General features: G+C 37.3%; 1 protein-coding gene across 11 annotated transcripts in view; it reads right to left on the bottom strand.

The window, feature by feature from the left end:
* Positions 1 to 21726, bottom strand: part of Sbf2 (SET binding factor 2) — a 293801-nt gene that overhangs the window by 117706 nt on the left and 154369 nt on the right. For all 11 annotated transcript variants that reach the window (XM_076940847.1, XM_076940858.1, XM_076940824.1 and 8 more), the window contains exons 11-14: positions 21237 to 21350; positions 20718 to 20846; positions 18549 to 18647; positions 3712 to 3916 (exon numbers count right to left, since the gene is read on the bottom strand). In XM_076940847.1, coding sequence (XP_076796962.1) covers positions 3712 to 3916; positions 18549 to 18647; positions 20718 to 20846; positions 21237 to 21350 — 547 coding nt within the window. The remainder of the gene's footprint in view (positions 1 to 3711; positions 3917 to 18548; positions 18648 to 20717; positions 20847 to 21236; positions 21351 to 21726) is intronic.

Raw genomic sequence — 21726 nt, forward strand, 5'->3', positions numbered from 1 at the left:
AACACTTGCAAATATGTACATATTTAAGAAACTTCAAGATATACCCAGAATGCTAAACTAGAGCTAAAACAGGAAATAGCTCCACTATCATGAGACTTTAATACATCTCTCTCAATTGGTAAGGAAGAAGAGACAAGTATTACTAAAGACAGACAGTCCATGAACCTCCAGAGAGCATGCACAGGACTGACCCAAGCCCTCTGCACGTATGTAACAGCTTGGTCTTCATGTAGGACTCATCACAGCAGGAGCAGGGGAGTGGCTGCCTCTGACTATGTTGCCTGCCTTTGGGACTCTTTACCCTAACTGGGGAAAGCTAGCCTTGTCTAGCTTCAAAGATGTACCTAGATTTACTGCAACTTGATATGCCAAGGCTGGCTGATATTCAAGGAAGACCTCCACTTTTCTGAAGAGAAAGGGAAGAGTGAATGGGGATAGGGGGCAGGGACTGGGAGGAAAGAAGGGTGGGGAAACTGGTTGGGATGTAAAGTGAATAAATTAACTAATTAAAAGAAAAAGAAAGACAGTCCATAGACCTGCCTCTTTCTCTTGGTCTCAGATTGAACTTGAGTTGGAAGAGGTGAGGTCTCAAAATGGAGGGCCATGATCCAAAGGAACCAGAGCAGCTGAGGAAGCCTTTTATTGGTGGTCTGAGCTTTGAAACTATAGATGAGTTTAAGAGAACATTTTGAGGAATGAGGCACACTTACAGTTTACAGTAATGAGAAATCCCCAAACAAAACATTTCAAGGGCTCTGGTTTTGTGACCTACTCTTACGCTGAAGAGGTGGATGCAGCAATGTGTGCTTAGTCACACAAGGTTGATAGGGTGGAGTGGAACCAAAGACAGCTTTTTCTAGAAAGAATTCTGTAAAGCCGGGTACCCATTTAAAAATTTGGTAGCTGAAAGAAGATACAGAACATAATTTCAAAGAAGAATCTTTCTTCTTTGAAAAGTATGGTAAGATTGAAACCATAGAGGTTATGGAAGACAGGCAGAGTAGGAAAAAGAGAATTTGCTTTTTTAACTTTTGATGATTATGACATGATAGATAAAACTGTTGTTCAGAAACATCACACTGTTAAAGGGCAGAATTGTGAAGTGAAAAGGGCCCTTTCTTTTTTCTTTTTGTCTTTATTTTTTACACTCCAGACTTTATTCCCTCCCCCATCCACCCTCTGACTGTTCCACACCCCATACCTCCTCCCAAACCCCCCTGTCTCCATGAGGATGTCCCTGCCCCCACTCCCTACCCAACCAGACCTCTAAACTCCCTGGGGCCTCCAGTCTCTTGAGGGTTAGGAACATCTCTGACTGAACCCAGACCCAGCAGTCCTTTGCTGTATATGTGTTGGGGGCCTTATATCAGCTGGTGTATGCTACCTGGTTGGTGGTCCAGTGTTTGAGAGAACTCGGGGGCCCAGGTTAATTGAGACTGCTGGTTCTCCTACAGGGTCACCCTCCTCCACAGCTTCTTCCAGCCTTTCCCTAATTCAATCACAGGGGTCAGCAGTTTCTGTCTGTTGGTTGGGTGCAAATATCTGCATCTGACTCTTTCAGCTGCTTGTTGGGAAAAGTGCCCTTTCTAAATAAGAGATGCAGTTGGCTGAATCACAGAGACATCATGGAGGTAGATTTGACAAATTTAAGGGTCATGAGAAAAACTTTGGAGGTAGGGAGGTAACTTTGGTGAAAGAGGAGGCTATAGTGGTAGAGGTGGGGGCAGCAGAGGTAGTTATGGAGGTGGTGATGGTAGATATAATAGATTTGGAGGTAGCGGTGGCAACCACGGTAGTGGTCCTGGTTACAGTAGTAGAGGAGGATATGGTAGTGGTGGACTGGGATATGGAAACCAAGGTGGTGGATTTGGTGGTGGTGGAGGAGGAGATGATGGCTACAGTGAAGTAAGAATTTTGGTGGAGGTAACTGTAGTGCTGGTGGGAACTGTAATGACCTTGGAAATTATAGTGGGTAACAGCAATCAAATTATGGACCCATGAAGGGGGCAGTTTTGGTGGATGTAGCTGAGGCAGTATCTATGGTGCTGGTAGAAGTGGTGGATGTGGTAGCAGAAGGTTTTAAAACCCAGCAGAAGAGGGCTAAGTCCTTAGCAGGAGAAAGAGGGAGGCATTGTCAGGAAAGCTGCAGGTTACTTTGAGACAGTTGTTCCAAATACACTAGGGAAACTATAAAAATTACCACAAAAGAAACAATGATCCATAGTCAGAAAAGTTACTACAGCTTAAACAGGAAACCCTTCTTGTTCAGGTTGTCATAGACACAGTTTGCAAAAAAAGTACAGCTACTGATTGATGCAATATAGTGTCAATTAGATGTAAAATCCTGAGGTCTTTTGTCTGTTGTAGCTTTTTCTTTTCATCACAATCAGGTATATTGCCCAGTAAACTGTGATAGTGGCACTGGGAATAAATAATAAAGAAATTTTTAACTTAAAAAAAGGAAGAAAGACAGTCCCTGAAACTTTCTATGTAGACCAGGCTGGCCTCAAGCTCAGAGAATCACCAGTCTTTGGCCCCTGGCTGCTCAGACTAAAGGTGTATGCTACCGTACCCAGCATTATAGACATTATAGACAGAAGATGCATGCAAGGCAACAAGACAAAAAGCTGCTTAGCATTCTGGTGCTGGGAGATGTCACACCCTTGTGTGACACTGTTGGTAGAGTATAGTGTAGGTTTCCTGCTATGGAAGAGTGCCAGCTCCTTAAAACAGAGTATTCTTAGGAATATACTCAAGAGCAATGAAAACTTATTGACACAAAAGTTGCATATTAATGTTCATAGCAACATTATTATTAAAACCCCCAAAGCAAAACCAACTCAAATGTCAATTTCCTTATGAATATTTTTTTTTAAAAAAAGGTCAGATATACACACATTTCCCCTTACATTACTCATCCACAAAAACCAATGGCATAATGACATATGCTACAATGAAAATTTTGAAAATATTATGCTGAATGAATAAGCACAAAGTCATGCATGGTACATAAATGCATTTATACAAATGCTCATAATCCCATAATAGGTAAACCCATGTAGACAGGAAATAGATTACTCTCCAACCTGGAGGGAAGGTAGTTCTAGAAGGAAGTAGGAAATCATTGATAACAGGTACAAAAGAAGAATGGCTTAAGAAAATGTTCTTAAACTAAATGGTGATGATGGAGTAAACTGTAAGTTACTCCCAAGTTGCTGCACTGTACACTCATAAGAGGGCTTTCAGTATGTGAACTACTCCCCCCAAAAACTGCTTTAAGCTAAATAAATTGTTTTAAGATTTTACAGTGCCAGTGGTCAGATAATTATCACTTTTATGGGAGGAAGGGTGGAAGGAGTAATTCCTGTTGATAATACTTTAATTCCAGTTTATAAGCTTGTTCATTTTATAAAATTATATGCTTTTCATTGATATGTCTTGTATTTTATTAGGACACACACAGTTTGTTTTCAGATAGAATCTCATTTTAAGAGAGATATTCTAGGTGGGTGTTGTATTCCCTAGGTAGCTCAGTCTGGCTTGGGTCAATCTTCCTGCTTTAGCCTTCCAAGTACTGTAATTATTGGAATATGTCACTTCCCATCTCTAAAAGGTTCATTTTTAAAACAAGCAAATACATACACAGAGAGAGAAAGAGAGAGAGAGAGACGTATGCACACATATGGATGATGCACACATGCACATACATACCAACGGGGGGACCTGCTGGCACTACACATTTCTTTTCTACTCGTGTAGCAGGAGGTGCATTCTGGTTCTTAGCAAGATTTTCCTCTATTAGTTCTTGAACCCGGGCTTCATTGATCTTTGGGAAAGGAAGAATATGAACTCTTAAGTGGGATCCTTCTGTTGGACGTGGAACTTTCTGGAATGCCATATGAGGGTTTGGATTCTCCTGTAACATCAGACAGAAGAAAAATAATCTAAGTTAATATATTTAATAAAACTGTGTTAAAATAGGAAGAATTACAAGAGCACAGAGGGACATACTGACATCAGACAGGTGAGTAATTATACATTCATGCACATGCCAAAGTATACAGAATACCAGAATCTTTCTCCAAGCTCTTTTAGTAGCATCTGAGACAGCTGGTTGTCTTCTTCTGTGAATAGGTACCTTGCTTTGACTTTAGATCTGGTTGCACCTCTTCACCTCTTAATTATGTAAATACCCCAATGCTCAATCCTTGGGCCTATTCTATTGATACTTAAATCCTTTGGAGATCACTTCCAAGATCTTAGCTCTTTATCATAAAGACATTCAATGATTCAATGTTATTAATCTGAGTGTTCCCTCCAATTCTATAGTCCTCTATTTAACTATGTACAATAAAATATTTTCACTAAGATTTAAAATAATGTCATCTATTTAGAAATCTATTTTACTCAGTCTTGATCACTCCCAGTCATTCCTGTGGAAAGATTGGGAATCTCTAATCCCTCTTTCTAACATACAAGTTTCCATTTTTCTATCAACCTTGTAGACTTTACTGTCAGAGTAGATTTATAATCTGCCTACATCTCCTTTTGGTTCAAGCTAACAGCTCTCAGACTATCCAGCACAACTGGTCTCCCTGACTCTGTCCTTTTCCATCTCTCAACAATAAAGTCAGTTATTAAAATATGACAAATCACCACACAACCTTGTCATTCAAGTAGCCTCTTCACCAGAGTAAAACCCAAAGTTATTAATGAGACTGCAAGATCTAGCCTTTCTATTGAACTGTATTCTACATGCATTCGATTCGAGGAAAGCTCACAGGCTTTCCTGTCCCTACCTCAAGGCCTTGGCACACAGCTGTTCCCTTGGTCTGAAATGCTTCTCTGCTTCCTCTGAATTTGCAATTCTTATAGACATCTTTTATGGACACTTTACCAAAATTATATTGCCTCCCTCAATACATCCCTTATTTTCTTTATATTTTTCTCTTTAATATGTAAAAACTTTTCACATACTATGAATTATTTATTGTTCAGCCTTGTCTCTCTAAAATGAAGCACAAAAGCAGACATTTTGCTTGGTTTAAAAGGTATTTTTTTAATTAAAAAATTTAAACCATTTTATTTTTCTTTATAAATATGCATGTGTGTTTCTGTGTGCATATGCACACTTGCATAAAGGTGCCTGCAGAGGCCAGAGGAGGGCACTGATTATCTTGGAGCTGTAGTTCTAGGTGGTAATGAGTTGTCTGATGTGGGTGCTAAGAACTGAACCTCTGGGCCATCTCTCCAGCCCCATATTAAAAACGTTAGTGTTTTATTTTTGTTTTTGCTGTTTTTGTTTTATTTGTCTTGTTCTATATACCTATTACAGAAAAAATATGATGGCATGCAGAAGGCACTAAACTACTTTCCACTGTACTCTATCAAGTATGATATGTTTGACACACATCAAAACTACAATAATTTAGTTAATTTAAAGTTTCTGGTGCAAGAGATTGAATGCAGGACTTTCTATATGTTTCCACTGAGCTATACCCATAACCCTATCAGCTAATATTTTTAAATACTCTTAGGGCCTGTGTGAAACTTTATCTAGCATCAATTTAAGGAGGATTCTATTTCAAATCCTGAGCAGAGTGGAATTCATGTAGTCTATAGAGTTCTCTAGGGAAGGCTGCTTTACAACCTTTCTTAGACCACTTCTAGCATTTATTATCCTTCTGCCACCAGAAAATTCCTTATTTCCACTGAACCTATGCTATTCATGGTGTAGACTAAACTCATTGGTATCCTATAACATGCTCTTGTCACTTAAAAATGGTCAACTGTCACTATCTATTAGAACTGTTACCCCAAATGCTTTCTGGTTATATGGCTCAGATCCAGAAAAAGTGAAAAGTGGATTAGGGCAGAGGATACAGTTAGCATTGGAACACAATGGAAATGAGACTGTTTGATGTGTCAAAACACTAGATTTGGGTTCTTGTACTGTTCAATATGAGATGCTAGACAAATAACTTACCTAAGACAAATAATCAGGCTTAAGTTTATGCCTGGAATGAACACAGACACTAGGATCTGTGGTCCCTGGGATTTACTTCTTTGCTTTCATCGTTAGGTATGACTTCTATCCACATTCTCAAAATCTTCATGATCAAGTTTCTAAAATATAGTTTTTCCAGAGAGGAGAGGTAATTCATATGGACCTTGAATCCTGAATCCTTTAAAGAATATCTATTTAGATTAATTTCTGTATTTTATTTCAAATGAAGTAAACAGTCATCATGACAATTTTTAAAGATTTTTTTGTATATGTGTATACATGCATATGTTCATATGTGTGTCAACTGAAGTGTGTGTGAAGGTCTGAGGTAAATTGTGGGTGTTGGTCCTTTATATCTTGTTTGAGACAAGATCTCTTTTGTTTGCTACTGTGTAGGTTAGGCTAGCTTGCTTGCAAGCTTCTGGTATTTCTCCTATCTCTACATTACACCTCCCCACTGAAGTACACTGAAATAAACTATGAATGTGGGCACTACTGTGTCTTGTTTTAACAGGAACTGTGGGAATCTGAGCTCAGGTTGTCAGGTTTACATGGCTTTACGCACTGAGCCATATAGAGCCTCCTCATTTTAACAACTTCTAAAACATAAAAATATTTAAAGTAGAAACTTTTGTAATAATGAAAGTATCTCTGAATTACATTTTATGTTTCTTAGAGTCTCTAGTACCTACTGTTCTAGCAATGACTAAGGTCATTTAGAAAAATAAAGGTTACATGCAGCACTTCTAGTCAAAATCTGTAATGTGGCATGTTTATCTTTACAGGAAAAAACCAAGACCCATAAAAAGTCAAGGAAGTTCAGAAGAACACTATAGCTTGGATTTTACATGTCCCCCCAGTAACCCATATGCTAGGTTTTGTCATCAGCCATTGGTACTATTGTGAGTGCTAAAATCCTTTGGAGTTGGGGCCCAATGGAAAGAAGATACCTCACAAGGTATGCACCCTTGATGGGGATATTGTCCCCTTCCTGTCTCTGTTTCTCAGCCACATTGAGATGAACAGCCTCTTCTATTATGCATACTCATCACGATGAGCTATGTCATCAAGCCCAAAACATCAAGGTCCAGCACTTTTCCTTAAAGTTTCTGAACCATAGAGTCAACATTAATCTTTCTCCCTTAGAAGTTAATAATTCCAGACATTTTTCCAGTACTATGCAGACTAACAGAGAGAAAATGGCTGAGGCAAGGTTTCCAGATGTATGCAACCTTATATAACTTTATGACTATTAGTGAAGGGTTAAATGAACAAGCTGAGTAGACAGCCCAGAAACAAGATTAGACATGAAAACATAACACTAGGTAGTGTAACAATTCAGCAGGACATTTAGGTAATCCAGTGAGTACAATCAAGTTACTTTTAGTTTATGTTCTCTGATTTCAGAATGCCCAGGGATTCACATCCAAGCCTGAGCACTTCATCAGTAGTGTGAGCTGGGACAGGATGACTCACTCATATTGTACTGACAATAACACAGAACCTATCACAGATGTCTTGTGAGGGCTGTTAGCAGCTGTTATAGAGATATTCTCATGACACAAACACTACATGCATCCCAGGAACAATCTAAGGATATTTTCTAAAAGTCTAGATAACACTTATTTTAAAAACAGTTCTCTATTACATGTTTTTGTATGATACCATGTGTTTAAAATGAAATGCACTCCTTTCAAATATTGCAATAACAACTATGCATGTTAGTAATAATAGTGATTGCACTTGGAGTAAAAGTAGCAGCAAGTCTAAACATAAATCACTTCTTAAAGAAAAGATATTATGCATTAACAATGTTCCTACAAACACTTCAGAAAACCTGTAAACCAAATCTATATAGTAAGCATTTGAAAACCCCATGTTAAAGGTTCAAAGGTGAGTCAATCTGTAGTTGCAGAAACATTCTACAGTGAAATGTAGGTAGACCTTAGATAGATGTGCTAATTTATGACACACTGTTTATCTGATGCAAATCTGTTTGGTTTCCTAGCTGCTGTGTCTGTGCACTACTGCCCTCTAATGGGCAGCATATTAAGTGTAGAGGACCGACCTTATGTGTCACCTGAAACTATGCCTCATCCCCACAAAACTTGTGTGAAACAAGCAGCAAGGAAAGGAAGCTCCAGTCAGGACTTGCTGTGCTCCAGAGGATCTTAGACATACCTACTATGACTTCTCACTATGAATGGGTTTGGACTGCTTCCTTAGGTTCCTGATTTCATTAAAAATTGTAATCCAGTTTTACAGCCGAGACAAGGAAATCTGTTTTTTCTAATATTCCAAACCAACAAAAAAATTTTTACTTGAGTTCAGAGAAATGTAAATTTAAGTATAAAGTAATAGCCAAAGACTCAGACAACTGAACACAGTGACAGAAACAATTTTGTGAGGGTCCACCAGAATGAACAGCCTGAGAAAGTCTGGCTAAATTCAACCCTTTCACTGGGAATAAATTTTAAACTTTGATGATCTTCAAGGGATGGTCTCTGATATAGTACACATAGGGAGAAGCTCACTGCTTTTCACAGATTTAAAAAGTTTACCAACTTATATACCATGTGGTCAGGCACATCAATGTTTTTCTTTCTCTGTCAGACTAAATGAGAGTACCCTTAGGATTTATAGAAAAGAAGGCCAAACACACATGTCAAATAAATGCAAACCCCTTCCCGTCTGGGCCCCAGGACTGAGCAGATCCCGGGCGGCAGCTCTGCCCCCAATCTCACAGAACCCAGAGGAAGTGGGTTTTCCAGGAGCTCTAACCCCAGCAGTATCTTAGGTAAGGAGAAAGCAAAACTGGCCCCAAACAGGGAGTAACTGAGATCCATTAGGACCCAGGAAGTCACTCCTGGCCCAGAGCACTGGTTCCTTCTGGTCTGGGCCTGAGCACTGAGCAGATCCCGGATGGCAGTGCTGCCCCCAATCTCACAGAACCCAGAGGAAGAGGGCCTACCAGAAGTTCTAACCCAGGCACTATCTTAGGTAAGGAGACAGCAACAACTGCCTCAAACAGGGAGTGACTGGAACCCACTAGGACCCAGAAAGTCACTCTTGGCCCAGAGCACTGGTTCCTTACTGTCTGAGCCTGAGCACTGAGCAGATCTTGGGCCCCAGCTCTAACCCCAGTAGTAACACCCACCCCACACAGTTCTGATACAACCAAGATAATAGGAAAGACAGGCTCCAGTCAGAGACAAGACAGGTAGCACTAAGGAGATCCAAATGGTGAAAGACAAGCACAAGAACATAAGCATCAGCAACCCAGGGTACCTGGCATCATTAGAACCTAGTTCTCCCACACCAGAAAGTCCTGAATTCCCCATATCACTAGGAAAGCAAGATTCAGATTTAAAATCACTTCTAATGATGATGATAAAGAACTTTAAGAAGGACATAAATAACACTCTCAAACAATTTGAGAAGAACACAAGTAAACAGGCAGCAGCCCTTAAAGAGGAAACACAAAAAACACTTAAAGAATTACAAGAGAACACAACCAAACAGGTGAAGGAATTGAAAAAAACCATCCAGCACATAAAAATGGAAGTAGAAACAATAAAGAAATCACAAAGGGAGACTACCCTCAAGATAGAAAACCTAGGAAAGACATCAGGAGTCATAGATGCAAACATCACCAACAGAATACAAGAGATAGAAGAGAGAATCTCAGGTGCAGAAGATACCATAGAAAATATTGACACAACTGTCAAAGAAAATGCAAAATGCAAAAAGTTCTTAACACAAAATATCCAGGAAATCCAGGACACAATGAGAGACCAAACCTAAGGATAATAGGTATAGATGAGGGTGAAGATTCCCAACTTAAAGGGCCAATAAATATCTTCAACAAAATTATAGAAGAAAACTTCCCTAATCTAAAGAATGGGTGCCCATAAACATACAAGAAGCCTATAGAACGCCAAATAGACTAGACCAGAAAAGAAATACCTCCCGTCACATAATAATCAAAACACCAAGTGCACAAAACAAAGAAAGAATATTAAATGCAGTAAGAGAAAAAGGCCAAGAAACATATAAAGGCAGACCTATCAGAATTACACCAGCCTTCTCACCAGATACTATAAAAGCTAGAAGATGCTGGACAGATGTCATACAGACCCTAAGAGAACACAAATGCCAGCCCAGGCTACTATACCCAGCAAAACTCTCAATTACCATAGATGGAGACACCAAGATATTCCATGACAAAACCAAATTTACACAATATCTTTTCCACAAACCCAGCATTACAAAGGATAATAGCAGGAAAAATCCAATACAAGGAGAGAAATTATACCCTAGAAAGAGCAAGAAAGTAATCCTCTTCCAACAAATCCAAAAGAAGACAGCCACACAAAGATAATTCCACCTCTAATAACAAAAATAACAGGAAGCAACAATCACTGTTCCTTAATATCTCTTAACATCAATGGACTCAATTCCCCAATTAAAAAACATAGGCTAATTGACTGAATACATAAACAGGACCCAGCATTTTGCTGCATACAGGAAACCCACCTCAGGGACAAAGACAGACTCTACCTTAGAGTAAAAGGCTGGAAAACAATTTTTCAAACAAATGGTCCTAAGAAACAAGCTGGAGTAGCCATTGTAAAATCTCCAGCCCAAGAACACAAAGGGAGGGACTCACGGCTCCCCCTGTATAGGTAGTTGAGGGATGGCCTTGCCAGGCATCAGTGGAAGTGGAGGGCCTTGGTGCCTGAAAATTTGGATTCCCTAGTGTTGGGGAATTTCGAGAGCAGGAAGGCAGGAATGGGAGGATGGTGGGAGCACACCCTCATAGTAATTGGAGGAGGGGGAATGGGGTAAGGGGTTAGGCATAAGTGGAAGTGGAGGGCCTTGGTGCCTGAAAGTTTGGATTCCCTAGTGTTGGGGAATTTGAAAGCAGGGAGGTGGGAATGGGAGGATGGAGCACACCCTCATAGAAACTCCCAGAATTATATGGATTAGACATGACAGAGGCAGGCTGCCAGAAGACTAGATTCCAGAATTCAAACAAAAAAGTATTATCTTGATACTAAAATTTGTTTTGAGAATTGTATATTGCAGAATACATAGCCTTGGTGTATCTACTCATCAAGCATACTGAGCAGACCTGCCCAAACCTCCGATGTCCTGGAATTCCATCTGGATTCAGTGAAGACACATCGTCAGAGGCTTATCAATTTACTCTTCCCCCTGCCCCTCTTCTAATATCTCAACGCCAATAATCAGCTTGAAGAAGTTAATGAAGAGTTGGCACCCCTATTCCCTGGGCTTGGGGACTGAGGTGGTTAATTAATATTGGGCTGTCTTTCTAGGGAAAAGTAGTGGTTTTGTTGGAACAGGGAGGATTAGCTAGAATTTATTGCATAGCCATAACTTATTGGTAGAAATAAGTATAATTGTTATTAAGATGAAGTTATAATTTTTTAAATGGTACAAAATTTACTTTGGTTTCAAATTTAGGGTTTTCATTGGTATGAGCTTCTTACTAATATAAAAGTGAAATTAATATTGTTACTCTCATAGGCATTGTGTCTATATAACACATTTAGGAAAACAAGGCTTAGACCCCAGTCCTTTAACTTTTCTAACTGACTTGAGATGGTTAGCCTGTGAGTTAAGGGCCTATAGCAAATTCATGGCTCTAAGTTTATTATTAGGGTGTTTTCTATATTTTATTTAGAAATAGCTGAGAGGAGTTAACAGACAAAAGTCCAGATTGCCTTACATGGATAGTTGGTTTTCAAACCGTCAGAAGTCCATAGAATTGACATTACAAACATTTTTGTAGTAATGTTCATTTTGATTAGAGACCTGTCTGCTCCTGACAGCTTCCTGTCTTGGATTCCAAGAAGAAATTGAGCATCTTTGGAGTTACTCCAGTTGTGATGAGACAGCCACTAGGCAAGACTTGCCTCTTTTCATCTACAGACAAATTACTGTCGAGAAAAGGACACTTGCAGAATAGTCGATTGTATCTGTCAAGACAGAGTAATCACCCCTTAATAATTCTGCATCACTAGGTCTGTCAGATGATCCTGGGCCAGAAGGCTGAAGATCAGATCCTCCAATGTTCTGTAGTATAGGGACTGTCCAGGTGTTCAGTGGTCTCTATAAATTGGCTAAGTTTTAGAAGCTATGCTTTGTGCTTCCCATAATTTCAGTTAACTCAGTCATTCTGGATTTCTGACGGGGTTGAAGACTTATAGTCTTAAAGCCAATCCCAGCTATTTACTTTGAGAGAAAAGATTTGAGAGGATGGTTTTCAGCTGACATTCATTCTAAAGCCAAGAAAAAAAGCCAGGTTCAGAAGTAAGTCTTTTAGTTAGGAGGGATGACAGAGGTTCTGGTTAGTCAACAAAATGATGGAATTGGGTATTAGGTCTATCTTGTACCTTACTGACCCAAATTGGTATAGTTATGCTCTAATTGTATTTTAAGAGAAAAGGTTTATTTTAACAGGAAGGGTGATATGTAGGAGGAGCTAAGGTGGGAGGAGTAAGGAGAGGAAGAGGAGGAGTAAGGAGTGGAGGAAGAGAAAGAGAGGAGGAGCTAGGTGATGAGGGAGGGAGGGAGGGAGGGAGGGAGGGAGGGAGGGAGGGAGGGAGAGAGAGAGAGAGAGAGAGAGAGAGAGAGAGAGAGAGAGAGAGAAAGAGGTAGGTGGGGGAACATGGAGGCAGATGTTCGCATGTCTCCACCAGTCAAAGATAGCTATATATCTAGGTTGGGTATTGGGTTATACTTCTGAATGTATGGGCATCCTGTTATTGAGTATTACCAAACTTATAAAGCCTTTGATTAACATTTTAAAAATTGCATAAAAGCCAAAAGGAGAAGGGGGGATGGGATAGGGGTTTTCTAGGGAGGGGAAATGGGAAAAGGGGATAGCATCTGAAATGTAAATAAAATATCCAATAAAAAATTTAAAAATAATAAATGCAAATCAAAACAAAACAAAAATTCTAAGACTTACTGGAAATCTAATGTAGATCATAGCCACACTAGCAACAACAATTAAATAATAAAAATTCTTTGTTATACATTACTAAATATTCTAGATTAGTTCTGATATTTAAAACTGTTTAATATCCACCATTCATTCATTCATACTCTGGGGAATAATACAAATCTTTCCAAATGTAGTTGAAGACATTATTATTACTTTTATAAATCACTAAATACCAATATAATTGGCCTCTTGAGCTGCCTGACAGTAGATGAGACTGACAGAATGTGATAGTCTCAACTTTCTAACTTTATTAACCTTTTACTGACCACTGAGATGCATCATGGTCCCCTAACATTAATGCATTTTGTATTGAGGCTTTTCCCATCTAATGTGTTGAACTGTGTCATTTTCATTGGATATACTTCTTAATTTTGATACTACTGGCATTTTAAACTTGACAATTCTTTGTTTCCAGCAAATGTGGGTGTTTTCATGCACTGTAAAATATTTGGAAGCATCACTGACCTGTATTTACTAGCACAATTGCACATGTTCTCTAGCTGTGATAACTAAAAGTATCTTTTGATATTGCCCAATATGATAATGTCTCTGGAGTAGGGAAGGCTGAGTGTTTGGAGAATCAATACTTTAATGATGCCAGATAAACAGTCTCTATTCTTACCTAATTACTTTTATCACAGTTACTAAGGCAGCATATTTGCATATAATGATTATGTAACATTATAAACATGTTACATAAGTTAAAATAGCCACAAAGAGACACCACTGCACACTTCTGAGAATGACTTTAAGAAAAACAAAGAAACAAAAAATAAGTTATGAATGTTACTGAGTGTTGCTTAAGATAGACGGCAAATGGAACTGTCATATACTGCAGGTGGGAATACAAAATAATATAGACACTTAGAAAAACAATCTGTAGTTCTTAAACAAAGTTAAATGTTGTGTTACCATATATCCTGGTATCTGAGTCCTAAGTATTTATCTAAGAGAAATAAAATTTACATTTATGTAAATACCTGTATAAATATTTAGGATACTCATTGCCAAAATCATTATTTAGCAAGTCAACAGAGAAATAAAACTGGCAGTCTATGCAAGTGGAATGCTACTCATTAGTGAAAGGTATCATCTCCATCTCTATGTGACCATGGATGAACTTGAAATTCATTATATTAAGAGAATTAAGCAAAATTCAAAACAACTGAATTGTTGAAAGACAAAAGTATAGTGAAAGAAAACAGATCACTGGTTACCAAGCATTTGAGGTGATACAAAGATGTGACTACAATAGGCATTCGAGAGCTTTCTGAATGGTAAGAATGCCATGCACACTTACTATAATGCTGGGGGCATCGTGTACTTGTCAAAATGTATAGATGAGTACACTGAAGATTTTGCTCTATGTAAAGCTGATCAGGATAAATTGATTTATCATGAACAGGCAAATCAGAGAGAAGAGTTTAAGCTTTGAGCTAAAGGGTCTTACTTTAACTGGTTTAACTGGTTTCTAGTACTTCAAAATGAAATTTCATAAAATTCTTATCTTGATTATTCTGGCATTTAATTATGAGGTCTTGTATAAGGTCTTTTATGAGGTCTGGAGTCAGCATGTCTAAGGACAGGGAGCCTAAGTAGGAAAACATGCTCATGTGGACACTCGACGGCAGGGAGCAGCCTTCAGTATTACCACTGGGCACAGAAGGAAAAGCTGTATAGAGGTGTATACAATGTCTCTGTGGCTTAACCCTACCAGTGCTTGTGTGACTCGTCTCAAATGCTTAGTTTTCTCCTCGATTCTACATTGCCAAGGTACTGAAGTTACCGATAATTTTCTTAGGTATTTAAGAAGTTCCAGGAATCAAGAAAAGCAACTAAATCTAGTTCAATTCACAGAACTCACATTCCTGAAACCTCACTAAAGGGCAAATTATAGGAGTGATGAGAAAAAACTGGAAAGTGAACATCTCTTTGAAATCCTGAACTGGGATGTGAAGACAAGCTAGACACATACCAAACTTAAATGTAGCAGAGTATTTACAAGCATTTTGAATGGAATCATCATTTTTCAATTCTAAAACAAGAATAATCAAACAATAAAATTATATGGTTGGTTCCTGTGTACAAAGGGGAATTTCAAAAGTGTAACTCTGACATGGTTATGGTTGGTTCCTGTGTACCAAGGGGAATCTCAGGAGTGTGACTCTGACATGGTAGTGAAACTGCCTTTCATGTAAAAATAAAAATATATGGATTACTTTCCACACATTGTCATGACTACTACTTTATATTTTCAATTTCCTTCATGACCCAAAAATATAACTTTATCACTTGGTCTGGTTTTTTTTAATTTCATAAAATATTTATATTATAGAAATATTGGGGTTGTCACAAACTCCAGAATATTACAACTAGATGGAACGATGAGAATAAATCATATTTTCAGATTTTTCTTTTTTTTTTTTTTTTTTTCTTTTTTTGGTTTTTTTGAGACAGGGTTTCTCTGTGTAGCCCTGGCTGTCCTGGAACTCACTCTGTAGACCAGGCTGGCCTCGAACTCAGAAATCCACCTGCCTCTGCCTCCCAAGTGCTGGGATTAACAGATTTTTCATTCATCATGTTTGTGTATCTTTTCTGGATGATATTAGGAGGATCATGTGCCTAAAATATGTTCAACATTAGTAAGTACTTCATAAATACACACTGGATGAGAGGATTCAACTAAACTAAATGGAACTGAATTAGATTTTTTAAAAAAGCCTAATAAAGATTCATGAAATGTAAAGTGGATTTTGAAGAGTCTTAACAAAGAAGGCAATTTGTATTTTACATAATAATGTGATGTTTCATTACGATCACCTTAAAAACTGAGAGACACAGTTGGTTTGTGATTTATATTCACTTTTAAGAATATATAATTACCGTCAGTCAAAGATAGTTGATATATCTAGGTTGGGTATTAGGTTACACTTCTGATTGATATTGAGCATTACCAAATTTATAAAGCCATTGGTTAACATTAAAAAATTCTATAAATTCTATAAATTCTATAAAAGCAAAAATGAGAAGGGGGTTTTCTAGGGAAAGGGGATGGCATTTTCTATGGGGAAAGGGGATGGCATTTGAAATGTAAATAAAAACCAATAAAAAACAAAAAACAAACAAACAAAATGAATGTATAATTACAGTTGGGCACTCGTGGCACAGGCCTTTAATGCCAGCACTTGGGGGACAAAGGCAGGTGGCTCTCTGAGTTCGAGACCAGTCTAGTCTATAGAGCGAGTTCCAGGACAGCCAGGGCTAACAGAAAAACCCTGTCTTAAGAATGTATAATTACTATATATTAATTTTATTGTACTTTTATTTATATGCTGGTAAATATAAAGTATGTATCATAAAATTTAAGTTAGAAGACAGTAAGAAGCATTATTTATTTTGCATTAAAGTATCTTGGCACAATCCTTGTAGAAAGTTGGTCTTCACACAGTAGAGACAAACTGATAGCAGAATCCTAATTTTGGTCATCTTACTAGCTATAACATTTGTCCTGAAATAGTCTTGAAAAATAATTGTGTTTTTTTTTAAAAGATCAAAGGAGTAAACCGCTATTTTTTAAAAAAGTTATCAGTCCTATTTGACTTGTTTGATTAAACCGATTCCTACCTGGCATTCTGCATATCTTTGAAATGCATCAATAAACCATTTCTACCTAGAGAAGAATAAACTACTTCTTAATCTTCAATTCCCTTATCCATCTAACAGGAGCCTCATCTTATTGTGCAGTGTCATTGTCAAGTGAGAAAGTATGCTGAAACACTGTCATAAAGTGTAATGAAAACATTGCTACTTTTTTGTTATTGTTATTTTTCTGAGACAGAATTTCTCTGGCTGTCCTGGAACTCATTTTACAGCTCTGTCTAGGGCCTCTGCCTCCTGAGTGCTGGGACTAAAGGTGTCACCATCACTGTCTGATTGATTATTACTTTTCTTGGATTAAGTAGAATCAATATGATAGAGTACATTAAAGAATTAGACATAAGAAAGTTCATAAATTTAAAACTCTGGATGCTAGAGTTTAATAGCTACATGATTCCAAGTCAATTATATCATCAAGAAATGGGTATACTGAACCTGCCTTAAATGGGTACTATAGGATTGCAGATAATGTATGTTAAGTGGTTTATGCTATACCATTTATTTAAACTTTTGACAAATCAATTATGACTTAAAGATGGATACGTTTAAGACTATGACATATTGCTTCTTATGAAAGGAACTAATTATAAATGACAGCCCAGTGAAATATTACTATGTTGAATAATTAAAATAGAAAATTATCTTTTGCCAGGACCAAGCATGCTGTGCCTAATTTCTTCCTGTGTTAACTTCTGTTCTTTTGATATTAGGCAAAACATTCTGTCAAATTTGATAATAAAAGTCACTAGTAATTATAGAAATAAACCAAGAATATTCAATTCTAACTTAGATGGGCACAGTTCAGAAAAGAGATACCATTTGTTTTAATATGAATCTTTCACAGAGAATTCTCTCTCTCAAAGAAAGGTCTGACCCCAAATGTAGAACTTGAACATAACTGAGCAGAATATGGGAAACAGCTGGGAAGTATAGTAGATACACAGCATGCACAAGGCCCTTAGTTCAGTCCTCAACACATGCACATATGCATTTACATACAAGCAAAGAAAATAATTCAACAATATGTAACAGGGTATTTAGTATTTCTGCTTTTAACTTACCGGTCCTCAGATTTCAAATGAATATGACAAAGCAGTGACTAATGCCTGTCAAAAGTGGTTTGTCTTGTCAAGTAGCTAGATTAAACAGTACGCATTGGGGCCAGAGCACTAATATCAAGTTCTTCTTCACTCTAATTCCTTAAAACAACTTCCCTCTGCTTTTCTTCAGAGGGTGCCACATTCCCCACTTGATTTGTGTTTCTTAACAAAGGAACCACTAACTTCACAAGGAGTGGCCAGCACTCACTTAGCACACAACCACTATTCTTTAAGCATGTAGCCTCCCTGCTAGCCTAAGAATTCAGGTGGTTAGTTCACCTCATTCTGATCTTTTAATTTACAACACTTTTTCTGTCCAAAGAGCATTTTCATCTTTGAGTTTCTGTGGTTCACTTGCCAGTTTTCTTTGCTCCTTCCAGCTTAGTTCATTACCTCATTGATTCAAAACAATCGAGCTCAGATGACAGGCATTAACTATGCTGAAGCAGAGCATACCCTCAGTGCTGTCTAAGGTACTTCTGATTACCAGTGTATTTAAACTTTCTCTATTAAACGTGACACCCAGAAGAAAACTCAAGATGAGGGCATAATATTCATGGGGAAAAATGTGGTCAAGACATTTTTATGATACAGTGACAAAAAAATGTGATATATTCTGACACACAGAAGCAAGTGTGACATCTTGGGATTGATTATTCAGAGCATAGATATTACTGATAGAATGCTGGAGCTTCTCAGTTCTAAAAATGAAATGTCTCATTAATACTTTAAACAGACTAAATAGACTTACATTTTTGAATAGTTGCTCAGCAAGTTCTCTGATGTGCTTTATCATCTTCAGTGGATTATTTTCTTCAACTTTAATTCTCTCTACTTCAAAAGCTACCAACTTGGAAAAAGAATCAGATGGCAGTAATCAGTACCTAAATATGTTGAATTTAAAAACTGGTATTTTCATACAACATGCAAACTAAAAGCCATTTAAACTATGTTATTTTCAAAGTAATTTATTAGACTTGAACTGGGTTTCACCTCTATCCCAAGATAACAAAGGCATATTAAATCCATGGCTTCCAGGCAGCCCCTACTCAGTAACTCTTGGGGAACAATCATCTACGTAGGGCAGAGGCCTTTAGGCCTCACTCATGATAATTTACTTGAACAAATTTGGAAGGTATAAAAGTCTCCAGATGTTTTCTTTATCTCAGAAATATGAACAAACAATTCATGTAGGGTTGACTGGACTCTATGGACAGTGTGACCTTACCTCTAATTCAGATTCCTCACCTCTAAATCAAAGCAGAAGAGCAAGATGACCTTTAGACTGTTAGTTCTCAAGTGATATATATGGAGTCCATCTCTCTATTAAGTAATTTGCTAAGGCAATTATGTGGGAGTGTACACTTACTGAAGAGGACAGGCATGAAAAGAAATGTAGGAGAATAAACAGGTGAAAAGGGAAAGGAACAACACTTTCTTCCTTCTAGGAACCAACAGATAAATCAAAGGCTGCAGTACTATGGATTCCCACTCTGTGATAGTATTCAGAAGATTGTCATACAAAGAAAGGCAGATTTGCCTTTCATTCCCAAGGTACTTATTTGATGACAGTGTAAGTCTAAGACAGGGCACAGTAGGATCTGCCTGTTAACACTTTGTAGAAGCCATGTGAAACAGGAAATGGGTCTTTCCAAGTAGCAAATGTTATTTTCCTATAAAAGCATGTTCTCATGTAAGTAGACAAAGAGGGTAGGAAGAGAAATATTTAAGTCTCATGGTAAAAGCAATCAGCCTGACTTTCTTGCCAGAGGTTAGCAAGGAAAATGTAGGTAGAAAACAAAGACGCACACAAACTATCATTGCTATTAATAAAGTTTCAGAGACCAGCAGATGAGTTAGAAAAGGTCTTTGGCAAGCATCTTAGTTTAACTATATAAGCCATCAACCATTGAGAACTTAATTGGAAACATAAAGGTTGATATAGATGTTAGTATGCTCAATGGCCAGTTATACTGTTATTTAGGGAGCAAGAGCTCAGTAAGTGACTATAAAAACTGTGCAAGTCAGGGTAATGGGCCGCACACCTGCACATGCTGGGTACTAAGTGAGGCGTTTAGTCTTCATCTTCAGAACAGAAGCTCTGATTTCCTTTCCTTACCTGTGAGTAACTATCTTTATAAAGAATAAAAGATCCATCTCTGAAAAAAAGACCTTTATTCCTACAGGATAAGCCATCAGTGGTAAAAGGTAACAAAATTTCCCTTCAGGTTCCAGGAGTGACTTTCTTTAGTGGATGGACATCAGGAACTTTAAATCTATTGGTTTCAAGACACTACTGTTTCAAAAACTAAAATACAATTACTATCTACTTTCCTGTGTCCCATAATGCACTGCTGTAAATATACAACTAAATGATAAAATGAAAAAATGTATTTAAAAAAGAGAAAGCACAATAATTATAAAATTGTATACTAGTCATATAATCTATCTCTCCCTTTATATAAAACCAAATCCTTAAAAAGATAGAGATTACATATGTATCCCAAATATTTCTACTAAGGTAGCTAGAAAATGCTAATTATTGATTAGTTGGAATGCTATAAATTTAAATTACGGCTTTATGACATTGATGGACTAAATGTAACTGTAATTTAGAGTCACAAATCTGTACATTAAGTTACATTGAGCTGCAGACTGACAATCATTAAACAACTATATTAAAAAACAAGTTTTATTTATACAAGCACTGTCCAGTTTTGAAAAGGATCTAAGAAGCTATTAAATCTTAGTTGTTAAAAATTTTTGCATACTTCTAGAACATTCTATAGTTTTCTAATTAACATAATTATCAACATTTGATATACATAATATTTAAATTACTTAATGTTTAAGAATTTGAGTAAATGTTGAAAAAAACCTGTTTTTCCTTTAAACTATTAGTCATTGGTGAGAACTATACCTCATCAAACAGATCACAGGCTCTATATGGAGGTCCTCTTTCTGAAACAAAACCTGCAAATGCCATTCCATTGAGTACTTTAGTGAGGAAATCATTCTCAACCAAACCACGCTGCCCCAAGAAAGCTGTCTGTAAAGAAAAAAAAAGTGAGATGATAATTTATCACTTGGAGATGGCCATAATGGTTAAAATAAAAATAGAAAGGTTGAAGATTGGTTGAATGACTTTATGTGTAACTAAACACTGTCATGAAATATATTTCTCTCAAAAGGTTTTGTCTATATAAAAGATAAGAGAAAAAAATCAAGTATTAATTTTTAACTAATGCTTGATAATACTTTAAAAAGAGAAAAATCAATTTTAAGCTTACATATTCTGAAGGAAAATATTACACCAGCTCTATCTGTCACATAACACAGAGACTTTAAGAACATTCAAAAATTAATTCAATATACATGGCCAATAGTGTGGTCCTATTAAATAAGTCCACTTGACAGACAACCTGGCACTGTGCCTTACTTTGTGAAAATGTATCACAGGCTCGGCATGGATCCGGATAAGCTGGAGGCAGGACCTATATCCTTGGAACAGTTGTGCAAATAACCTAAGGAAAACTGCTCGAACTTCTTTATCCTGAAAATGCAAAACAAAATACACAGGTGATTTAATTTTAAAAAAAATTTAAGTAAATCAGACAGAAGGAAGAAAGTCTGAGACAGCAAGTGTGCCACTCTGCCCAGGCTTGTCTACCCAAGCAGCAGGCACAAGTCCCATGAGAGAGACTCTGCTTATGCTTGGGTGAAATGGGTTTGTTCTTTCTACTGAACCGAAGAGAGTTGGATTCTAGAGCATACAATTTTCTTCCAGAGGAAAAATAAGTAGCATAGTCTCTTATTTTACTGTGTCAGAGAAATAAATATATGCCAAGATCTTTATTTTATATCTTCAAAAAATTATAGTTATGAATATAAAAGGGAAAAACTCTCAAAAGATTACATTTTAAAGGCTT

This window comes from Arvicanthis niloticus, chromosome 1 (assembly GCF_011762505.2).
Source record: "Arvicanthis niloticus isolate mArvNil1 chromosome 1, mArvNil1.pat.X, whole genome shotgun sequence".
Lineage (NCBI taxonomy): Eukaryota > Metazoa > Chordata > Mammalia > Rodentia > Muridae > Arvicanthis > Arvicanthis niloticus.